Source organism: Battus philenor, unplaced genomic scaffold (genome assembly GCF_028537555.1).
Source record: "Battus philenor isolate CCGP_79_NKW_IND1 unplaced genomic scaffold, ilBatPhil1.0.hap1 SCAF_16, whole genome shotgun sequence".
In the NCBI taxonomy this organism is placed as follows: Eukaryota; Metazoa; Arthropoda; class Insecta; order Lepidoptera; family Papilionidae; genus Battus; species Battus philenor.
The window spans coordinates 6363341-6386933 of NW_027181678.1; the positions used below are offsets into that span (position 1 = coordinate 6363341).

At 40.4% G+C, this 23593-nt stretch overlaps 1 protein-coding gene across 1 annotated transcript; it reads right to left on the minus strand.

Annotated features, from left to right (window-relative positions):
* Positions 1–1249: 1249 nt before the first annotated feature.
* On the minus strand, positions 1250–16000 carry LOC137919556 (zinc finger homeobox protein 3-like). Its single transcript, XM_068762653.1, has 3 exons — positions 13279–16000; positions 7395–10135; positions 1250–6099 (listed from the first exon to the last, which is right to left on the minus strand). Exons 1-3 carry the CDS (start codon positions 15998–16000, stop codon positions 3235–3237), a joined length of 8328 nt encoding a protein of 2775 aa, XP_068618754.1. The 3' UTR covers positions 1250–3234.
* Between the last annotated feature and the right edge of the window lie 7593 nt (positions 16001–23593).

Genomic DNA, 23593 nt, shown 5'->3' on the forward strand with positions numbered 1-23593 from the left:
TCGCTATTCCTGGATCACTTGACATCATATCTCTACTCTATACTTTAATATGTGAAGCCATGTACAACCTCTCAATTTTATACGGGAGTATGTTTATTAATAATACTCTTTGTTCAGAATGAAGTGCTGGTAGCCGTGCAAGGCTGTTACAGCTTCATCGGTCTCAGGCTGCACGGGTCTTCGACTCTAGACTTCCAGCTTACGCATTTATATTAGTTTTTAGAAGTTTTGGTTCAATATTCATATATTCTGTTTTACAAATGTAATTGTGTATAAATGTGTGTGTTTTACAAGAGGAATCGTCCGTTTTTTTAATTTAGTTATGACAAATTTGGAGGTAAAAACTGCCAGGTTCTCTTTATTTTTTTAAAATTGTTAATTTTAGTACAAGCTTGTAAATAAGGCTGACAAACTCAATTCGGTCAAAAAGGTTTTTTTAATCAGTAGTTTACTTTTCCTCAAATATTTTGCTGATATCGATCTGTAAGGTTGAACTTACTTTGTAAGAAAAAAATTGATACTTCATTCCTTTACGAATAAAAATATCGTTAAGGACAAAAATATTGTATTTCAATTTAGTTATTATATTACAAATTGTGGAGTGAAATTTCGTATAGTAATTTTAAAATTTTCTTTTTAGATACTGTTATATTATTAAAAAGTTAATTTCCATTACAGAGTATTTCAAAAAGGATTCATTTTAAAGGATGCATTATAAAGGCTTAAAGGATTAATGTTAATAGTGTTCATTGTAAATATATTGTTTAAGTGGAACTTTTTGGGACAGACTTTTAGCAACGTGCCGTCACGATCGTTTTTAGTCGAAAATAACATCGTACACTTTGAAAGTGCCCGACTAGGAATCTGTTATTGTCTTGTCAGTTCGCAAACTTAAGAAATGGTAAAGATCTGTCGGCTCCAAGATCACACCTCCCACGACGCGAGGAACACAGCGTCCGCCTCGTATTGTTACCGAACAATGTTACGTACTCGAACACCGGCACTGTCACAATGACTCTTTGTTTCAAACGCACTCCGGTGTCTTTTAATTTTCTAATTATAAAGAATTTTCTTGACGAACCTTAAAGTACACCTGTCAATTTTTATTTCTTTGTAAACCTTGGGCAGACACTACAATAGTATAAAAATAAAAAAAAATTGAAAAATTTTCAAACAAAAAATAAATTATATTCATATAAAAACTAAGGATAAAGGAAACCAAGGAAAAAAAACAATAAAAGAACAGAAATCAATAATATAAATATTGCATTTATTTCAACGAATTCGGCAAATATAATAACTGCAGATAATAATTATAATAATACTATTCAGTTACAAGACTTGTAATCTTTTATCTAGCTAAGTGACGTCACCGTCATCATAGAGGAAACCAAAGACATTTTTCACTGGCTGGCACTGGGCTTTAGTTCCATTAAACTATCCACAATAATGACATCCAACAGTAAATGCAGGTCGCATACAATTAAATTAAAATTAAATTACACAAATGAAAATAAAATTATTGGAAGTCGTATTGGAGGCAAATTTAAAATCAAGGATCGTTACCTCGACGTACTCACTACAAGGTACACTTCATTTATTCGACAAAAAAAAAACAAAATAAAAATAATAACCAAAGAACAAAAATAAATACAAACATAACAAAAATGTAAAAGAAAAAAATATAATAACAAGAAAGCGATATGCAAATAGGTTTGGCTCGTTCTATGTGTTTAACGAGCGAGTAAATAAAATTGCATTTTATTGTCGGTGTAATAAAATTTGATATTTGCATTTGAAAGATCGATACGGGCGTATCTTGACGAGAGAAGCAAGACGGGAGGCGAGAGTTTGCACGTAATAACTAGAGCCGCGCACGCCCGGCGCGAGCGCAACTCCGGCCATTTAAATTTGGAACAAATATTTGCATATCGCCTAACCCCCCACTTCCGAACCACTCTCATGTAAATGCGCTGGGTGAACCAAAAACTGCAGCCGGCGACCCCACACGAATCCCACGTCTTCATTATTATGTAAATACTACAAACTTCTACAAATGTTATGTCTGTACGTATTTTTGTATTCCTTGCAAAATATATGCGAAGTACACTAATTAGATACAGTTATATCACAAGTTCTTAAGATGCCTCTACGAAACAAACAATATATTTATTTAAATCTACCTACATATGTATAACCATTATATATCATAATTCACGTACGATACCTCGGTCCGACACAATTCTACAGCATTTTAACTTTAAAATCTAATAGTATACTCTTAAACGAACAACTATTTACAGTGGAGCTCTGAGAAATAATTTACAAACACTTGGATCTTACAAGGCACCTTATTTAAATAATAATAAAGACTTCAGGCTTCGCTTTGACTTTACATAATAACTAAAATGTTTTAAATTCTCTAAATATATAATTTGGTTTTCATTACAATCCTACAACAATCGACAAGTCGCTAAAACCTAATAGGAGTTTTAAATATGAACAACTAGGAAGAATAATATTATGCAACAGATTACTAGTACATTGATTACAAAGCTTAACGAGTAAAGCAGCGTTGGCTTTCAGTGGGATCGTGAAGAGTTGAAACAACGAAAACAAAAGCAACAATCGGCACCTGGAGTTAGTTCCGAGAAAGTTTTTGATTGAAGCCATTTAAATAATTGATTATTCATGAAGAGCGAAATAAATGTGCGGCAGATCGGTCTCATTAGATATACGACGTCCTTCACGCGTCCTAACTCATACCATTGTTGTTTCGTTTGCATTTGAATAGTGGCGGCGCGGAGTGGCCGCCCACCATCCCTCCGGCCCGCCTCTCGCGGCTTCGATCACAGCCGCCTTCAGGACCGCACGTCTTGAGCTCCATAGACTTCAAGGAGTCTTGGATATCTTACATAATTTTTAGTTTCATTAATATTAACTCCTTTGAAAAATAATGGATACCTATATTTTGAAATGCCAACATTGCTTTATTATCGCAAAGCTTTTTCGCTTTAACTCTAAATCGTATTTACAAAAGGACTCACTAGTAGGAAAAAGACCGACGACCGTCACGGCACGAAGAGAGATTCGCTCAAAAACAGGTTGATTATGTATCAAATAAATGTGCAAAATATAAACTGTTCATACTGAGCGAAGCTCGCCGTTCTAATATATACGTTAAAGGTCCGCAATCGCACAACACTCGTAAGCGCTGGGCGATGCGGATCGCGGTCAAGTAGTGCACTCACCGTTGCCAGCGAGTTGGGGCCTCAGGAACGCGCTGTGTAGTTCGTTGCCAATGCCGCTCTCCAGCCGAGCCGCCATCTGCATGAGGGCCAGCGTTCCGTCGTCTCCACCGCCGACGCCGCCGACGCCGCCGACTCCGCTTTCCAGCCGCGCGCGCACCGCTGCGATGTGCCCGCGCGTGAACACGTGGTCTTGCACTGAGTACTTGTGGCTGTACTTAAAGTCGCACACCCGGCACTCGTCGGGTGGCATTGCGTCCGACACCTCCGACAAGCCGGCCGCTAGACGAGCTTTCTTTTCTTTGGCGCGTGCGTTTTGAAACCATACTTGCACCACGCGCTTGGGAAGGCCGATCTCCCGACCTAGAGCTTCACACTCTGCCATAGTTGGAGTTTTGTAGTCGTTAAATAGAGACTTCATTATCTTCACTTGCACCGACGACATTTGAGTCCGGAAGCGTTTTCCTGGAGGCCTAGACGTTTGCTGCTGACCCGGCAACGGCGATGTCGGTTCATCTTCCTCGTAGAACTCCATAGTTTCGGAAGCAGTGTCCGAGCGCTCGTCTGCGTCCGATCCTGGTCGGGATAAGTCGACGGGTTTGCTGAGATCCAAAGGTATTTCTGACTTTCCGTGTGACAATTGTCTTTCCGTACATTCATTATTAGCTCCATTTTGTTGTGCTACAGCGTGAGCTTGTAATTCACTGACATAACGTTTCATTGATTCTTCACTGTACTGCTTGATAAATTTCTCCATGTCTGATTGAAAAGGCGGGAAAATAGGGGGCAACATGGGAGCCCCCGCTTGGGAAAAATTTTGTTGCCTATCACTTTGTTGTGAGCCAAAGCTTGGAGTCGATTCAGTACTTAATTCTTCATCTGGCAGCGCATCCACATTAATTTCTCCTCGAGCACACTGATCGGCATGCTTAGTACTTAAGTGACTCTCTAATGCGCTTTTGACTTTGAATAATGCAGGACAGAAAGGACATCTTTTATTTATTACTTGTGCATGAGCTCGAAATTGCCCTTTTCTCTCCCGAGCTCTTGTATTTTGAAACCAAACTTGAACCACTCTTTTTTTTAAACCAACTTCTCGTGCAATATTTTCTAACATTTTACGAGACGGGTTGGATTCTATCTGATACTTCTGATATAAATAATCTAATTGTTCGGGTAAAATTGTAGTCCTCAATCGTTTATCCTTTGGCTGTTCCCCGGTATCTATTTCTTCGAAGTCATCAAATTTTCGTTTAGCAACCTGTTGGTTCAGGGCTGCTACTAATGGATGCCGAGATTCTTCATTGTTAAGTGAGGCGTTTAACTGTTGCAGCTGAGCGTGTTGCTGCAATATTCCAAATGGAGAATCTGGTGGATAAGTGGGAAAAAGGTTTGGATTCATTATATGTACTAATTGATGCTCTCGCCATAAGTCAAATCTAGGGAAGACTAGATTGCATTTATCACATTGAAAATTGCCATCTTTCTCTTCAGTTCGCTGTTGATTACTCATAGGTGTAACTGGCGTCAACGGAGCTTGTGGTGCCGGTGAGACTGGATAGTTAGGAGCTGCAGGTGTAGGAGTACGGGGTGGAGCAGGAGAAACTGGAACATGGGGTATATGGTGCTCTACTGTACTCGAGTTCGAATCTTCACTGCTTAACGTCGCGGCGACTTGAGCAGCAGCCGCTTGTGCTTGAGCTGAACGCTTGGCATCTTCTTCTTTGAAGCAGTGCGTTTTCTGATGTCTAATCAGTTCGTAGTACCTTTGAAATACTAGTTGGCACTTCTTGCATTGGTAGTTTAAACCGGGAGTGCGTTGGAATCTATTAGCATCATCTGTAGCTCCGGCGGGAGGTTCAGTAGCCGGTTGGTTTTCGTAAACTTTTCTTGCCTTTTGACGTGCGTTTTGAAACCACACAACAATAACTCTCGGACTGAGTCCAAGAAGTTTTGAAAGATATTCCAAGTCATCGTCTTTCGGATAGGCGTTATTCTCAAAAAACTCTTGTAACACTTTAATTTGGTAATCTGTAAATCTAGTTCTGTTGGCGCGTTTGCCAGAAGACCCCGAGCTGTTGGATCCATTCGAGTTGCCCCCGGAAAGTCCGAAATCCGCCGGTCCTCTGCCAGGACTGAGGCTGCGATTTGGGGTCAAAGTTAGGACGTTCGGGGGCGCGGAGTTTGGGGACGTGAAATTCGGGTTTAGCTTTGGTGGCAACATAGATGGATGAGGGGGTTGTGGTATGCTTGTTGCCGGTATCGAATCCAATTGTGACTGAATTAGTGAATTCAGTGACAGATGTGTTGGTGTATGCGGTCGCGAAATATTTTGTTGAAGATCTGCGCTGTTAAGCGATGGGCTTTGCGATGGCGCCTGAGGGAAAATGAAGCTTTTGTCTTCTTGATGTCTATCATCGTAGGAATTATACTTCTCTTCCATTGTAGGTTCATCGCATGGTTCTGATTTAACTTCCTGGTGGCTCATCGATGTGGAGTCTTCAGTTTTTGCTTTTTTTTCAGGCGGTGGCTTACCTTCGTCTGAGCTTGCAGATGAGTCTAATGGGGTCACTTTGGCCTCGCCTGTTTTTTCATATTCTTCCAAATTAAGAGTCGTTGATGGTGGATTATTAAAATTATAAGGGGAATCTTTGTTACGTTGTCGTTCCTTGAATAGAGTGTTTCGGAACCAGTGTTTAATTACTTTGGTAGCTAAACCAGATTGTTGGGCCATTTTCGCAATAGCTTCGTCACTTGGTGAGTTATTAATATCAAAATGCGCGCGCAATATTTTTAATTGTTCGTCGGTGATACGAGTTCTAGCGCGTTTTTGTCCAGCCGCTGCGTTTGCCTGCAACCATAAACACCAGGTAAGCAGTAATAACAGTGACATCTAAAAATAAAAATATATGTTTGTAAAATAATTTATTTTATTTTGCTTTCTTTTATTTTAAGCTATTTTATTAACACCAACTTCAAATAAGTTGTTAAAAATAGTTTTAAATTTAAACAAATTAATTAAAATTAAAAAATATTTTAAATTTAAATGATTCAAAGAAATGTAAAGGGCTCATTTATTTGCGGTTGTAAGCCGCTCGGCGATTGCAGGTAACTTTGAATAATAACAGAATCCGTTGTAAGTAATAATACTTCGACCCTACATGCTTAACAATAGATGCTCTGTTGCTTTGTGCAAACAGATAGCTGACGCTTATCTAACAAAGCGTCGTACGATATTCTTGCCCTGCGATCGACTTTACACAGGAAAGCTGACAAATAGTATCGACGGTTTAAAAGCAAATATTAAAATTATAAAATATTATCAATCACAAGTAAAGTTGAAGACTTTAAGCTTTATAGACGTGTTTATTATTAGCGACCGACTTAACGAATTCAACTCGTGCACGTGTCGCCTGCGATTCTACACATTAATGTCATGATTTTAAACTGTTCTTTTTAGCTTAAACATTTTTCATCAATTTTTTAAAGTATTAAATCTATGTTTTTATATTTATGGATTAGAATTTGAAAGATAAGCAGTACTGTATTTATTCATTTTTATTTCGTTTATAAGGTAGGTATTGAAAATTCTGAAACAATAATACTTTTCGTACTCTAAAAATTGTCATTAGCCAACAGATTATGAAGTGTAGTAATTAAAATATTTTTTTATTTAACTATTTAGTTTATTAATTTTTTTAACTGTACTACCGATCACTATGTTTACTAGAAGGACAAAAGTCACATAAAATATATAGTGCGACACTTTTTTATTTAATGTTAGATACTGTTAAGTTTATAATAATGACCTAATAATGGTTACTTAAAAGGATATAATCAGGCATAAATACAAACACACAATTAATGTTATTGTTAAGATCAGTTAATTACTTTGCGTGCTAAAAATACTAAAAACGGTTATGCTTTACGTGAACTTGTATGGAAATAATGAATGTTAATAAGTCTATCATAAAGGACTGGCATTGCTGCAACGTCTTAATAAATAAACATTTCCTATTTTCTAAAACACGAATATGGACATGTAGGTCGTAATGTTTATCACTTTGCTGACAGAGAACCTTAGCCAATATTACTATAACAGGAACGGTATTTAACTATTTTTATAATCAAAAAAATTGTAATTACCTGCTGCTGTTGCTGCAAAAGTTGCTGTTGCTTGAGTTGGGCGTCGTGCGCGAAGGGCATTGCGTCGAAGGGCGGAGGAGGCAGCATCAAAGGAACTAGCGGTGGCTGCAGGTTCATTGCTGCCAAGGCGCCGACGTTTAATCCCAAAGGCAATCCGAGAGACAGCATCTGAGCCATCATAGGGTGTAATTGCCCAAGTTGCTGCTGCAATTGCAGCATATTTAGAGCAGCCTGCATTTCTTGAACCTGGGCTGCCAACAAGGCTCCTGCCTGCGCGTCACCCGGTCCAGTACCGTTTTCATTAAAGTTACTATTTCCATCTCCTCGCGGGGAAGGTGACCTCTCATCCTGAGGCGCTGGAGATGCAGCGCGAGGTGAATTGGGAGCACCGGACTTGCGTTCATATTCCGATTTAAAATGTTCTGCAAACTGTTCCAGAAACTCCAATGGAACTTTGTCCTTATGCACTTCTTCACAGTGAGTTTTTAAAACGAACACACTAGAAAACTCCTTGTTACAATGTTGGCACGTCGATTTTGTTTCTCCGTCCGGTGGTTTCTCCTCGGGAGGCGGAGGTGGAGGACTCGGCGCCCGCGCCATTTCGCGTTCTTCTTGTAGTTTCCTCCTTTGATTCTCATTATATTGCATGACGAGATCGAAGCCAAAAGTCTCCAGTAGTTGTTTATACATTTGTGAGTTTCGTTTGGGCGGGTTTCCTTTGGCTACCATCTCGTCCAGCGCGGCCTGCTCCGCGTCACCTAACGGCGAATGCGCCCGCGCATCGCCAAACGGGCATGAGGTCGCACGGTGTGCGTCGAGGAGCTCCCCAGTTTGAAATGACGCGTGGCAGCGTTCGCACGCGGCGCTACCTGCGCGCGGGGAGCGAGGGCTACCTGGGCGCGCGGGGGGCGATGAACGGGGCCCCCCGCTGCTCGTTGAAGAAGGGGATGTATTTTTCGGCGACAACACGTCTTGTAATATTTTGGCGGGGTCGGCTCTGTCGGGCTGCTCCACTAATGGACGTGTCAAGTCAACATGACCGGCTGCGGCGAGTTCCTGTAGTTTACCCGCACGGGTCTGGTGTAGCACGGATCTCATGTGAATGTCTAAGGTGCTTCCCTGCGTGTATGCTACTTTGCAAATGTTGCATTTATAACGTTTACGGTCGTCTTCTTCGCTTGACGTGCTCTTGGGTGTAAGTGTCAAGTTGGACGGCGCCGTTCCCGCACCGGGAGATACTGGAGGGTTGTTATTATTCTGTTGTTCTTGCATAGCCCTCTTCAACTTATGCAAATGGCTAACGCTATTGTAATGAACGAGTAAAATATTTTTTTGCGTGAATGATTCTTTGCATACGTCGCATTTGAATGGTCTATTTGGATCGAGATATTTTTCCATTGGGTAGGTCAGTTTCTCTCCTTTTCTATGTAGGAGTGTTTTGTTGTGTGCGGTCAAATAAGACTGGCGTGTAAACGCTACTTTGCATCGATGACATTTATATTTTCTATTGGGATCGTTGTATGAATCTTCGGCCATTGCCTGCGAATTTAAATAATCCTCCAAAAATTGTTGATCTTTGTAAATGATGGAATCATCTGAGTTTTCAGCATCGTTGTGGCCGGACTCGTCGGCAGCAGTTGCACTTGAATCTCTATCTTCAATTTCCCCTAGTTCATCATCTGGGGTCCTAAGTGCTTCTTTGCGCAATAATTCTGCTGTACCGGGATCTAAGGCGGTACCTTGGTTAGCTTGCAATAGAGGATTTGAAGCAAGACTTCGTTTAAAAGCAGCAAGGTCTTCTTCGGAGAGCTCCGAGTGTGAAGTTTCGACGTGTTTCTGCAAGGCCAGAACTGATCGGAAACTGCGACCACACAATACACACTTCGTCGCATCGCGTATTACGTGATACTGAGAATGTAGTTGTAATTTCTCTATTGTTTTGAAAGCCAAGCTACATTGGTTACATCTGTATTTGTACACGTGTTTTTCAGATACTGACATGTTCGCAATAGAGTTACGAGCGTGCGCTTCCCTGAAGTGATTTTGTAGCGCATGGGCTGCATCGAAGTATCTGTTGCATCCTTTTTTCCAACAAAAGTATCCGGGTCCTTGCGGCGTTTGTTTCAGTTCCAAATGACCGGATTCGTTCTGATGTTGACACAGTTCGTCCACATTACGGAAGGTTCTGTTACAAGTAGAGCAACGTTCAGTTTCTCCGTCCACGCTGCCTTCCGAGCGCGGTGAAGATATTTCACGATCGTCTTCACCCTGTCGAGTTTCTTCTCTTTGGGGTTGAGATCCACCATTCAGCCAGTGACTTTGGTCAACGAGAAGTAACAACCGCTGTAAGCCTTCGGAGTTGACTGAATGTATTTGCATGACGTGTCTCTCCAGAGCTGGTCTCTCTTTAAAAGCATCTTGGCACAATGGACATATAAAATGACGAGCGGTGTCACCGTGCACGGAAGTCACATGAGCGTGGAGTCGAGACTCACTACCGCAGCTAAAATTGCAGTATGGGCAGGCGTGCGGACCTGGCGTGTCGTGATCGTCGTCCCTTTCGCTCGGACCCTGCTGAGGCTGCAGCTGAGGCGGTGGCTGTTGATGCTGCTGCTGTTGCTGCTGCTGTTGTTGTTGTTGCTGGTGGAGTTGTTGCTGTTGTTGTTGATGTTGTTCCAAAAATCGCATCATTTTCTGTTCTTGCGTCAACTCAGGTTTCTGGTCAATTGGTTCTTTATTATCTGTTGAAAACAAAATGATTTTTATTAAAATTTTATTAGGCTATGTTAACCTTAAAATACTGAGAATTAATTCGACGAACCTCCCTCTGCAAAATCAGCATTGCGAATGGATAGTCATTTATACGCTAAAGTATCACCACCTCTTCCTACACGAATAGTATACGTGAGATTTATCTACAAAAAAGATTATTTCTATAAATGAAACCCGCTATTGTTCGGCCAGAACGTTTGTTACTTTTCTGAATTGAAGTTAAAAATAAAATTCTTCTCTTTTATATTATTAGTAGGACTCGTTTTGTTTGGCTGTCCTAGCAAGACAAAGGTATCGGTCTATCCAACCCATACGCACACATTTGCAGTCGCATTAATGTTAGCGTAACAAGTTTATTGTAATTTTGCACACAAAGAAGGTGCAGGACGAGCAAACAATCATTGTTCATTATTATAAAAGGTTTCGAATATTTCGTTTCGCATCGGATCAAATGTATTCGGGATCTTGACGTATGTGATGCGGCCGGTGCGAGCAGGACAAGTATACACGCAAAAGATGTGTGAGCGCAATTATTATTTGACCAGGGACATGTCCGCGGGAGCGTGTGAAAGGAGCTGCCCAGCATTGTTTACGCGCAAATAAGAGAGGTAAATGAAATTTTGATACAAGAAGCGTCGCCTTCTTAATAACTATATCGCATACTTTAAAAACGTGAATGTCGTAATTAAATTTTTTAAACAATTTTTAATCTAATGCGCACATTAAATTTAGGACGTAATTTTTTTAACTAATTACTAGAACTAATATCTCAACACAGCGTTGGCTGAAACCAGTCGTCCCCTGTTGGGAACCCGTTTCATAGTTTTACGCAGTTAAAACCGTTACACCTAATGAAGGGGAGAGGGATAAACAAATTTGAATGCATAATAATAATCAAAGCGCAACTGACCCTAATCGTGGACCGGAGTGACCGGTGGATGTAATTATTTATGATGTAAAATCGCCGTCCCTCTGTCTGGTAGGAGCATAGAACAATAGCCAGGTAAAGAGACCTTCTCTGTATAAATGTGATCTCCAATGCTTTTTGTTAATGGACAAAAGATCTTTTCTAAGGAAACACCACATCGTTATAGCCTCGTAAAGTAAGTATTGTGCAGCTTGAGTTTTGTTTTGCGAGATTTAGATCAGAATTTTTACAATGTGGCATCTGAGGTATATTGTTTGAAGTGTCGTTCTATTTAGTTTATGCAATTCAAAGATTTATTTTTTTAGTAATTATGTAAACATTATGATATAAAAAAAAATTCCTACCGTAGCCGAGTTCCTCGTCGACTGGTGAGAATATATAGTTTTTTGCATAAAATTTTAGCAAAGCTTGGTTTTTTTATCTGCGAAGATATGCATGAAATTTGTACTTTTTCTACTTGAAATTATGTTAAGAACGCTGTGTTATCAAACGATCAAACCAAAAACATACCACAAAAATTATGAAAAAATTTTGAGTTTAAAAATCACAACCTGAAATATCGGAATTATATGTGGCAGAATTTTTATATGAATTAAATCTGTGCATTTAAATATTGATTTATGATTTATATCGAAATTTTAAAAGGCTTCTCGTATGCTTTATCGTATGTCAACTCTTCTTGCTTATTCAGGAGGGTTCGATAGTAATTGGAAAAACTTTGAAGTTATTGAACAGCAATCGTTTAAAATGAATACTCAGTAAGGTGAAAATAAGTAATAAACATAAACATGAGGGACACAATGGTGTAAGTCGGATTTCTTTCGCCTCCACGTTCTCTCGGAGTTTATCGTATTTCACCGTGGCTATAAACATACGGCGGGCAATGCGGCCGGCGACATTGTAAAATGATGTAGCAGCCTCATCACAAGGGGGCAATCATCCTTAATGCGCAATGGCCACATACGTAATGCGAGTCATTGTCCCGCGTGCCGGTACTTATGGAAAATTCGCGTTCTCAATTCAAATCTTCTTTCCGTCTCCCTCGCGCGTGGGGCGGAGCCGTCTCCGACCAATGACTGAGTCAGACTGCGGCGACACCGTGTAAGGCGTACGTTATTAAAGAAACCTGTTCTAATGTGGCGCGCTTTAAATTAAATTTTGTTCGTGTGTAATTATCTCATTATTGTGATTACGAATTCCCCGCTAAATGCTCATCGCTCGAAATGGCGGTTACCTCTCGCGGCAGCACGCGGTGCGTCCGCGGCCCTCGTCGATGCCTTCAGTTTACTCTGGTCGCTCGGAAGCCGCAAAAATTAACACGCAACCACTTGTACATTTGTTAACACAATCTGGTAAAAGAGTTCGCTTTGTAAAAAACGCACAACAAAATTGATTAAGGAACGAATCGGTTTAAATTGGAAACCGATAGTGACGTTTCGAAATCACATTCATAAGTCCACTCAGTATTACTTTATCGATACGAACTCCGGTAATGGTTTTGGTTGAATTAATTTTAATGGGATTTTCACGCTTTGTAGAATAAAATGTTACGAAATGTGTTTAGCACGAGAGTAATAAATAATAAATATATTTTGCTTCTGTTTGCCGTTAAAAAGGTCCGCGCGTTTTCCGACAGCTATTGAGAGAAAAAAGAAAATAGCTCGTTAGATAAGGTGCGCACGCGCGTCTAATTGCTTTCCGAGTGAGGTTTTTTTTCTGTTTCTTATTTAACCTTAGTAGCGCTGAAAGGTCTTTCTATTAGTTTGACTTATAAAGTTATCTTTTGTTTAAAACTGAAATAACTGGAGACAAAAGTCGAGGAAGTTGATCTCAAATGATAACAACAATAGAATGGTTACGGTTCGCCGGATTTGAATGATATGGTATAAACAGTTTCCTGGTTACTGATAGCTTCTAACAAAAGATTGATTTTTAAGTAATGGAGGTGCTTAATGACATTTTCCTACGACTGTACGATTATTTTAAATGTTTGGTGTACTTGCAATTAATATAATATACTCTCAGTGATTACTCAAGCATCCTAGGTTAAGTTTACGATAAGTTTCTAGATTTAAATTCCACTAAATTATCATCAACTAAGCAATAAGACTGATTTTATTTTTATAAGTTAGAGGGGAGTTCGTCAATTTCTCAAGTTCCTATATCCTTTAATTGTTTACTCACCTTCCTGTTGTTCGTATGGGCTGGGAAGCTCAGGCGGTTGAGGAATCACTTGGAAGAGCTCAGCCACGTCCGGCGTGGGGTCCTTGCCCTCGGAGCGACGTTGCAGTTGATGTATTTGTTCCATTTGCAAGTGTTTAACGGAGCGCACGTGCTGCAAGAGGGGCAGACGGTGTGGAGCCCCGAAGCCGCAGAGAGCGCAGCGGTAAACGCGCGCGCGGTCGCGTGGGATTCTCGCGGCACATTCTCGAAGATGTCTCAACAAAAGCGTGGCGGCTTCATGCCGAGCTCCGGCAGCGTGAAGTTGCAATTTGTGAGCTGAGTTCGTATAGTAGTCACACGCGCAACATCTCACTTGAACACCACCGACACCAGCCCCGCTAGTGCCCACTCCGCCACAGAATTTCAATTTCCACTCGTTTCGTGGCCCACCCTCCTTCACGTGATTAACATGTTGCAGTCGTTGGAGATGCTTGTCAGTTTTACAGTGAAGCTGGAAGTTCGCCTTCAAATTTGTTTTGTAAGTGCAAAGTTTACACACGTAATGTCCAGCGACTAGGGCTAATATTTCTTGTTCTCGTATTTTTGTACGATCTTGTGCTAAGTGATGGCCGAGCGCTTCCAATGAATCTGTTGAAAAGCAGTTGCAGATGCAACAGTGGAACGTTCTCTCAGGCTCTGGATCAGCAGGTTCGGGTGGTGGCTCCATTGCTTCTGGATTCAATCCGACGTCAAGGTGCGCTCCCAGTTCAGGAGGCGAAGGTCCTGGGCCGCCAGTCATTAGTTGTATCATAAGAGCTTGATTGTATGCCATATCAGCAAGCGCGGCTTCTGGGTTCGGCGGTGGGGCCTCTCCGCTATGGAAATGCAGTAGACTTTCCAGCTGCTGTTGACTCTGTTGCCTATGGTGCAGAGCAGACAACGTTTGCATGTGTTTGACATTTTGCTGTAATACAAGCATATTATGCGTATGTTTTTCGGATGTCATGTGTATTCTAAGATTGCGGGCCACGTTGGTTTCGTAGTTACAGACGTCGCACCGGAATGTAGGTTTGGGTTTCTGTCCCAGCGGCGAATGGTGAGGTAGCGGTGGTTTGTGTCCGCCCGGTGGTGTGTGTTGCGGGGCCGGTGGCAACGAACTTTCGCCGGGGTTCCCGCCGTTTTGCAGTTCTTGCATATTATTTAAATGTTTATCTGACTGCATATGAATGCTGAGATTACCTTTCGTCGTCGTGGAATAATTGCACACCTCACATCGGTATGGCTTGTAGCCGCAAGTGTACGTCTCGCCACGAGCCAGTCGTGGGTGAGGCTGTCCCGCGATACAATAAATGCAACTTGTCTCAGCTTCCGGGTGTTTCTCTTTCATATGTATTTCTAGCGTTTCTTGATATTTGTAATGCCAATTACATTTGGGGCATTTCAACGTTTTGCAGGAATTTCTACTATGCATTCCGGCTAGTGGGCCTCCAAGCCTGCCTGAATTCAAAATAAGTTCGCATTTTGGGCAGTCCGCGCCTGAAGGTCTGCCTCCAAGATGATCTGGGCAAACACCGATCGTCGTACCAGATAGGAAGGCTGGAGGTGCCGCTTGAAACGGCGGCGAAGAATTTGGACTGGCGCGAGGTTGTACAGAGGCGTTTATTGTATGCGGATGCGCAACAGAGATCAACGAATGCTGTGGAAGCAGAGATTCCGCTATAGATCGCGGCGGCCTCCACGATGGTGGACTCGGTCTCCTGTCATCACAACTTCCATTGGGTAGCATGGAATCATGGTCTCGATCTGGGGTCATATTTTCTAATCTTTTTTCAATCGAAGGGCTCGACAATTCCGATAAATTGGCCGGGCTACCTGATATCGATGCACGCGGCGGTGCTGCTGCACCCACTGGCTCTAAAAATGAGACTAATGGCTCCTTATCTTTACCAACGCACTGTATGATTGCCGAGGCATTCTCTCTAGACAGTGCATCTCTTTCTGAGTCGAGTAACGATAAACTATGGTCTGATTGTGCATGTGCTACGAATGACTTAGCGTATCCGAAACTCAACTTACAGATAAAACACATGAGAATCGGTTTTACTGGGACGCTGACTGGGCACTCGGCGGGCGGTGACGGTGGTCTGGGAGCGTCTTTACCGCCACGAAAACTGAATACGCGGTAACTGTGCATGACCGGCGCGTCGGGCCGCGCTCGCGCTCGCTCCACCGCCAATCTGCCGTACAAGGCGCCGTACAACGAGGAATTTCTTGACACGTAGAACGCACTAGCTATCTGAGGGAAGTCCAGCTGTTTTTCGACGATGTTGCTATCTCTGCTGTCGACGATGCACCCTGGTTCAATCTTCGGTAAGTCGGGGAGACTGGTCTCGCCTTCCGAGAGCTCGGGATCTTCGATGATGTAGGCAGAGCCGTCGGGGTTGTAGACGATCTTGCCGTCGAAGCGCTCGACGTCAGAGGAGAGCGGCGGCGAGTCGCGGCGCGCGGTCAGGTCGACGGCGTCGGGCGCGGCGGGCGGCGAGGAGGGCGCGGGCGCGGCGGGCGGCGCGGGCGCGGGCGCAGCTGGGGCCGCTGGCGCGTCGCGCGGTTCCTCCTCGGGGCTCATGTCGCCGTCGTCGCGCTCGAGCGCAGCGGAACTCTGCGGGTCGTCGCGCTTGCGGCGCCGCTTGCGCTCCGGAGGCGGGCCGCTAGCGGGGCCGCCGGCCTGCAGCGGCGTGGGCATGGCGCCGGGCGTCAAAGGCCGGCATCACATGCTCTCCTGAAACGACAGATCATGTTAACGTACATCCAAGCGTGAGCTAAATGCTTAAGCAACAATAATTAGATGAAACAATTAAACATTTTTTTTTCTTTGAATAGGCTTTGAACATCCAATTCCAAGAACATCCGAAAAGTTAGGATTAAAAGAAAATAAATTTAAATATGTATTTATATATGGACTTCTACAGGTTCGAAATGTTGATTCTAACAAGAATCTTGATAAGGACTCAATAGTGACTCTTTTAACATCATCAAATTTTCTTGTTATTATCGATCAAACGATATTTTACGAAATTAGGTTTCTACCACCATTAAAAATACGAAGGAAGACCACCAATAAGGTTTTAGTACGTAGTCATATAACTTTGTCCTTCTTTCAGATGGTATGATATTTTGTGCGTATTGAAAAGAAGATTATTTTTATATATTTATGCATTTATAGACTATTCGTTCTAATTACACGTAAGGGTAGAGTGATTGTATGTATTAATTATTAACGAAAATGGGTCGCATAAATTAAAGCCCTCTTTAATGTCTTTTAGGTGAGTTACAGTTGTATATTACTAGTCTAATTGAGGGTACTGCGTCAATTCTCAAAGTGATTAGGATAGACGAGGTGTTATTTAAAAAAAAAAACTTTTCATGATGTGAGGCAGTTACTGATTCGAACGCTGTTAAAAAAAAATCAATAAGAAAAATGTATAAACGAATTACAATTTCATATATTCTTATCCATAACACGAAGCAATGGGAAAGGTAAACACTCGAGTCCACCCATCACAAAACGAGGTGAATATTTAAGATAGTCAAATTAAAAGTTTCGGTACGTTCATAATTTCTTATCGGAACAGGCGTTTGCGCAAACAACTGTGATCAATTTATCCGTGTGACAGCTTGTCAACGCTGTCAATGCTGACATTTTTACAATTAAGAAACCGACTACGCTAGAACTCGGTAAACATTGATTCGACGATTATAGAATTAGTTAAGTTGGAATATGTTCCTTATAAACGTCTGTCAGTAAGAGTGCAAATGTGAAAACGTATTACATACTCGCGAGATAAACTTTATCTGGAGTAAAAATTCGTTAAAAACCGAGATTAACTCGTCATCTCCGTTATCTAAAGCATTATCTATGATACCGATATACTTCACAAATACCTAACGAGGAATCGAATGAAATATTTATTTAGATGACAGCATATCGACACCCAATCGAAGCACGACGCAAACGACACATGACATGGAAAATAAATGAGTTTTTTTTTTAATAATTCTTATTACAATTGTAGATAATCCACCCACAAGGCGGACAGACGACCTTGTTAAGAATTCCTTGTTAAATCATCGGAAAACGCTGGAAGCGGACGATTTTCAACCGGTCCTGCTGAATATAATCAACAGAGGACTTTCTTCGGCTGAAATGCCGATGGTGGTGGTGGTACAGTGGTAACATTTATTGACAGAAATTAACTTTGCCACAAATTTAAATATCCAGTAAACTTTCCGTATCTAAAACTTTTCTAATTTAAACCATCTTTTCATGAAAAATGTTTGAACTTCAGTATTAAAAGAATAGAGATGCAGATACCTCGTTAGTTGTTAGATTTGAAATTGAAATGAAGTTTATTGTAATATTAAAATATGGAATTGTACACCCATAGATGTTTTTGACTAATAATTGTAACGATCGAGCCGAGGTTCGACCCTCTTGATCACTCTTGAATTGGAATTCAATATGTGTTGAGTAACAGTTTAAGTCGTGACGATATGGAGGGTCTTCGAATCTTTTAAAATATTAAAAACTATAAGTATTGTAAAGCGAGGGTCCAAGACACAGCTCTTTAGGTAATATTAAAGCTTGCTCACTAAATAAAAAAAAATCTGCGTGCTCTGATTACTTATTTTTACCTGCCTTGTAGAAGATTTGCGTTTGTCTCTCATTCTCTAGTACCTAGAATATTCTAATTAGCGAACGAATTCAGTAGTAATACTGACATATTTGCTACATCATTTTCGTTGCAACGTTCTAATTGTCTGCCCGACTGAATACCATCCTAAACCTTAATATCCTAATAAATGAACCCTTTGTATCCTAATGAAATAATTGATTTTTGTGTTCGCTTATATATGTTGGTGGAATTTATTCCAAATTAGTATGTAAGTTCAATATTTTAGAAAATTAACGTCTGGAAGAAATTGCCGTGAGTGATTATTTGCCATTGTACTTTTTTTTTCTTAGTTTACTTAGTTATTATGGAACTATATGTATATATTCTAATGTGTACATTAAAAAGCGTTAATTAATATATAAAAATGGTAGCAACTGTAAGTGGACGCAATTTATTAAGACAACAGTAGTTCAGGCTAATTGCCTCTGCCACCCCCCAACTGTTAATGTCACATATATATACAAAGCAAACTTTGACTGATGACAATAAGGAAAAAATGATACACGCTGCTATTACACTATTTAAGTTTTCAATGATTGCACTGTAATTTGTAGTACACTAAGAAAAGAAACTAATTTGGAACAGAGCATAAATCTTGACATTTAAAATTTTCATCTGTCATTTTCCTTAATGAATTGTAAAAACAATTAGCGAAGTGTTGAATTCAAACGAATTAAATGAGTAATTCCGCATTACGCAATCGACTAATCATACTGACTAATAACTTGCAGGATGTGTGAACGATAATTTATAAAATGAACACAAAATACTCCTAAACATACTCCGGATGTCGACGATGATAAGCCGTGAATTCAAATTAGATTTTATTCAACAAGACCTTGGATAATTCGATGATTCCTGCGCACGGCCGCGCCTACTTCTGTTTGTTTTGTTAACGGACTTTCGATCCTTTAAAGTATTATTACACGATAAATTATATTACGCGAAGCGTATCAAATGAGTAAACATTTGTCGAGCCGTCTGCTTGTATCAAAGGGCGCTTTATGTCACATAGCCGCTGCTTTTACATTCTTGCTTCTCTTGAAGTAATTGTATGTTTAAATATCGACACATTTTAACCCAATTAGAATATTAGCGGATTTTCCGGGAACATTTAACACATTCCTTATAAGAATTTGGTTAGAGAAATTAATAATTTATTATTTATTACATAATTTTTAAAGCTGACAACTTTTTCAAATGTTGGTGCAAAACAACATAAAAGCGAGTGCGATTAACATCAGCGCCGTAGGTGACACTCCGGACACATTAATTACAACTATAATTATTGCGGGTTTTTCTTTGCAACAGCAATCATTTCGCTCTGAGCTAATGTGTATGGAAATTATGCACAGTTCGTAATTAGAGGCGATGTCAATGTGAAGTTGTTCATATTTATTTTCTTATCTAAGTGTGTACAGTTATCTTAAATCTAATACAAATTGAAATCCAAGCGGAATTTTAAAACACCGATTGTTACCGGAGTATTATTAGAATGCAACGCATTTCCGAACGATCCGTTTGTGTAATGGCGGACGCGTTGCGACTTTTGACGCGAAAGTCTATCATTAAAACAGCACAAATGTTAAATAACAAGGGTTGAATTGATGCGCCTGGAATTTTTATATCGCAAATGGCGTACCAACTAGCACTTTGAGAGATATATGTTTAATGGCTGCACACGTGGAGGGATTCCCATTGTAACAATCAGTGTTGTTTACAATGGCCACGGATGCCCGGAAGTTTCAACCAGAACTAATTTCCGATAGATTCGCATACATAGTTATTCGACATTTATACTCTTACATAAACGCGAGTGTGTGAGCGTGAGAAAACCGCGTTGGAAATAAATATACGACTCGCGTGTGCGTTATATTAGACGGTTCGTTGTGTGTGGGCGTATGCCTTTATTATTGCCTTGCACTATGTATGTCAACATGGGTGCTGTCTGCATATAATTATTATAATTCTTACACTAATAATAATAATAAAATAAGAGATATGAAAATCCGGCCCATAAGGTGGAAAAAACATAGATAGTTGAGACTGAATACTTTTAATCAAATATAATGAGACGCCTTTATTTAATACTTTAAATTCGAAAACATCTTCATAAAATTAAATGCAGCTTGATCCTTACATTTTTATAACTATTATAAACAGTTATATATGTATAGATCATTACAGAAATCTTAATATGTGACATATTTTTAATAATAACGACTCAAAAACACTTCACCGACAACGTCCAAGTTGCCACGTTCTTTTATCACCTAGAAAAACTACAAAAACGTAAGGATGATTCTAACAAGAAGCCAGGTAAGGTTTTACATTAATAATGGCCCTTTATTATCCGAGCCCTCATTAAAGGCAGGCAGTCGCTCCACTAAACCACAGAACACAGCAAAATAATTACCTTCACCCCGCTTTCTTCTTAAGTATAACGCGGAGGTGAATTAAAGTGCATCTACTAAGTCGAGGTATTACAATAAATAAGGTATTAAGCCGTCGATGTCAGACTCCGAACCGAAAATGTCGAATGGCGATTAATGGAAATAAAATTAAACGCATTCCGATCGAACGATTTACTTAATACGTTGATAATAAGTGAAGAGAATGTATGTAAAATGTAGAACGTAATGGAGGCAGCCTCGTTAGATGTGGGAAAGGCAGGCGCAACGAAGTCGGTCTACAAGGCACAGACCGCGTTCGACATTGTCCACCGTTAGGGCTTAACTTTAAAGCTTCATTAATGATAATGGTTTTGAACTCGAGCGGTGGGAATGGCTCTTTTTGCGTGCGCCCGCGCCTTTTCAAGATGTTGCAGTAATAGCCTACTTCGATACGCTGCACACTTTTCGCTAAAAGAACAAACCGTTTTCCTGTCAGACTGGTACTTTTTTTGTTTTAATTCAACATCAAAAATTATAAGCAGTTCGATTATTTTATATCGAGGTGCGTTTTGTGCGGTATTTAATATGTTAAAACTAATAAGAAATCTACCCAACATCAGTGTCAACCATCAATTAGCATCAGTTTTCTCATAGTTGTCCGATTTGACGTAAATAGCTATTATGCGTCGATTTAACGCAGTCTGACTTAAAGATATACACACGAATATATCTCGTAGAGAAAGCGCTATTCAAACGGATCGTAATATAAATATAAAAACAAAATGACTTTGCAAATTCGTAAGCAACGACATAATTACGATGCTTTCTTACGAGTAAATTACTAAACATGTACACGGATAGAGTTAGTCGACGCACACGTTGTGAATAGGATACCAGATCAATTGAACAAATTAAAGATTATTTCCTCAAACAGTTATATATTATATATTCACATAAGTTATTATAATCGTTATTATTTATATTAAACAATTTCTACTGTTTTCGTTTGATTTCAGGTGACATGATTGCGCAAGCGAAAAATATCGCAGAACTATTTAATTTTTCTTTGTTTGACTGTAACTACCGGTTATAACCAGTTATAGTAACAAGGCTTAGATTTTTGAATTTGTGAACGGGTTTGTTTGATATATAAAGAATTGTTGGTCAATTAACACGGAATTTTCAAAAATTTGAATTCTCACGAAACTGAAAATTGCAAGCCCTGAGTGTTAAGAGTTTAACTCTTTCGATTCTGCCGGAAGACGAGTATCGCGTGAAGCCTGCAGGTAAGCTGGCAGGCGCCACTCGTCCGATCTGCTCTTAGGAACCGTCAATTTGCGTCTGTAATTATCGCAGACCCTTCGATACTTATTTCTATTTTTTCCTTCGCTTAATTGTTGCAACAGATGACTTTTTTGTCGAACCACCTCAAAGAGAGCGGAAAGGCATCAAACGCAGCGTCGAATTTGGAAATAATTATACATAAATAGTCCCTTGAGCGGCCGATTAAGACAATTTCCGAGCAAATTGCCGCAGACGAGTATAATAGCACACGCTCCTCCGTCATAAATAAATCGGGACTACTTTTCCGTACGAGATTAAGATTGATTCGGAGCCGATGCTTTGTGCTCTTAATGGGCGCGCGGGATAATGCTTCGGTGGTGTTAAAAAATTTAAATCATTACACTTGTTTCCCGTGCGTGTGATTCGGAAGATAATTACGCTCGACAAATTGTCGGGCGTCATTAAAAGATAACGGGTGGATATCGGCGCTGGACGGTGGGTCGGCTGGACGGACGGCTGGTCGGTCGTAATTAATGATCGATACATGTGAAATAATTAATTAGCGGCCGGGGATTCGATCTGAGGCGCCTCGGGCTGTGCACAAAAAACAATGACCGTGCGGTTTGGCGGCGGCGCCGGTGTATGGCCGCAGCTCGCGACATCCGCCACGCTGCCTGTAATTTGGGATACCACGAATTAGTTTTAATTTTATTTCTCGATGGCGACTCAGCGTTCCCTAGAAATGTGTCATTAGTGATAATTTAAATAATTATATTTCCCTTAGTGGTATGGTATTATTCTTAAAAGGGAATGCACAACCGATAACTCTAATGCTTAGATATTTTAAAAGCTGCACGAATTGATAAATTGTCTATATAGACCAAAGAATCAAGTAAAATGAATCTCGTGACAATATGAGAATAATTTTCAACCGCCAATCTCATCTTACAGGCCTTATCTTTTATTTTAACGGCTAAATATTGAATAAATACAAGTTGTATTTAATGAGCAACATTTTAGCACAAATGTCATACATATATTAGATTTTTTTAAAATTAATACTTCCAAATTAAATAATATAGCCGTGTAGGTATATAGTAAAAATCGATAGGCGATTAAAAATTCCCACGATTTTCCACATTGTAATCGGTACGAGCTAACGTGCGCTCTAACCCGGCGTCGGGATGCGTGTGCGCAATTAAAACGAAACCCACAATCAGCCGCCATGTTTGTACACGGACGATGTTAATAGCCTCCTGTAATTACATACCAGCATCATGCCATGTTGCTTCTCGGAAGGCTGATCAAATAAATAGAACCTATTTCGGCCAGAGCGTTACTGCCTCTATACTTATTAGATTTCAAAATAATACAATTTAATTATTATTAAACGTTTACGTTAATTGCTGATTTATAAAAAAACTATAGGTTAACGAATATCAACTACAAGCACACGAGCTGGTAAACGCAGCGGCTTACTCATCTACTAGGTGGCTGACGATATACGATGGATGCGACTGATTTTCGTAGCGATGTGGGGGAGAGGCCAAGGCCTCGCAGTGAACGTCTATCAGCTGTCAAGAATGAATGAAGTGTAAAATTAACTGACTTTTCAGTCTCAACGCAGTCTTCTGGTTTCATACATAGCTCGAGGTTTTACACACTAAGGACTCAGTTAAATTAAAGGTACTTTAATTTGAGTAATGACTAATCCTTCTTTTGAGTTAAAGTTCTATCTAGACGGAAAGCATCAAGGAAGTTTCGTACGATTTACATTTTATTCGTGCTCGTAACAAGCGGCTCGACTTCCCCGCCCTCTGCTCGAAGAAAGAATATCTGAATTCAATTACAAAAAGGCTTCTACGCGAGGTGTTTCACTGCACCCGCGCCTCAACCGAGCGGGGGTGTATAACAACTCAATTTCTC

Excerpts from the sequence above, each read along its gene's own strand:
- LOC137919556 (XM_068762653.1), bottom strand. The coding sequence starts at position 16,000 with ATGCCCACGCCGCTGCAGGCCGGCGGCCCCGCTAGCGGCCCGCCTCCG. Across the intron at positions 10,136-13,278 it reads CCCATACGAACAACAGGAAG|ATAATAAAGAACCAATTGAC; the intron begins GTGAGTAAACAA and ends TGTTTTCAACAG. Across the intron at positions 6,100-7,394 it reads TTTTGCAGCAACAGCAGCAG|GCAAACGCAGCGGCTGGACA; the intron begins GTAATTACAATT and ends TTATGGTTGCAG.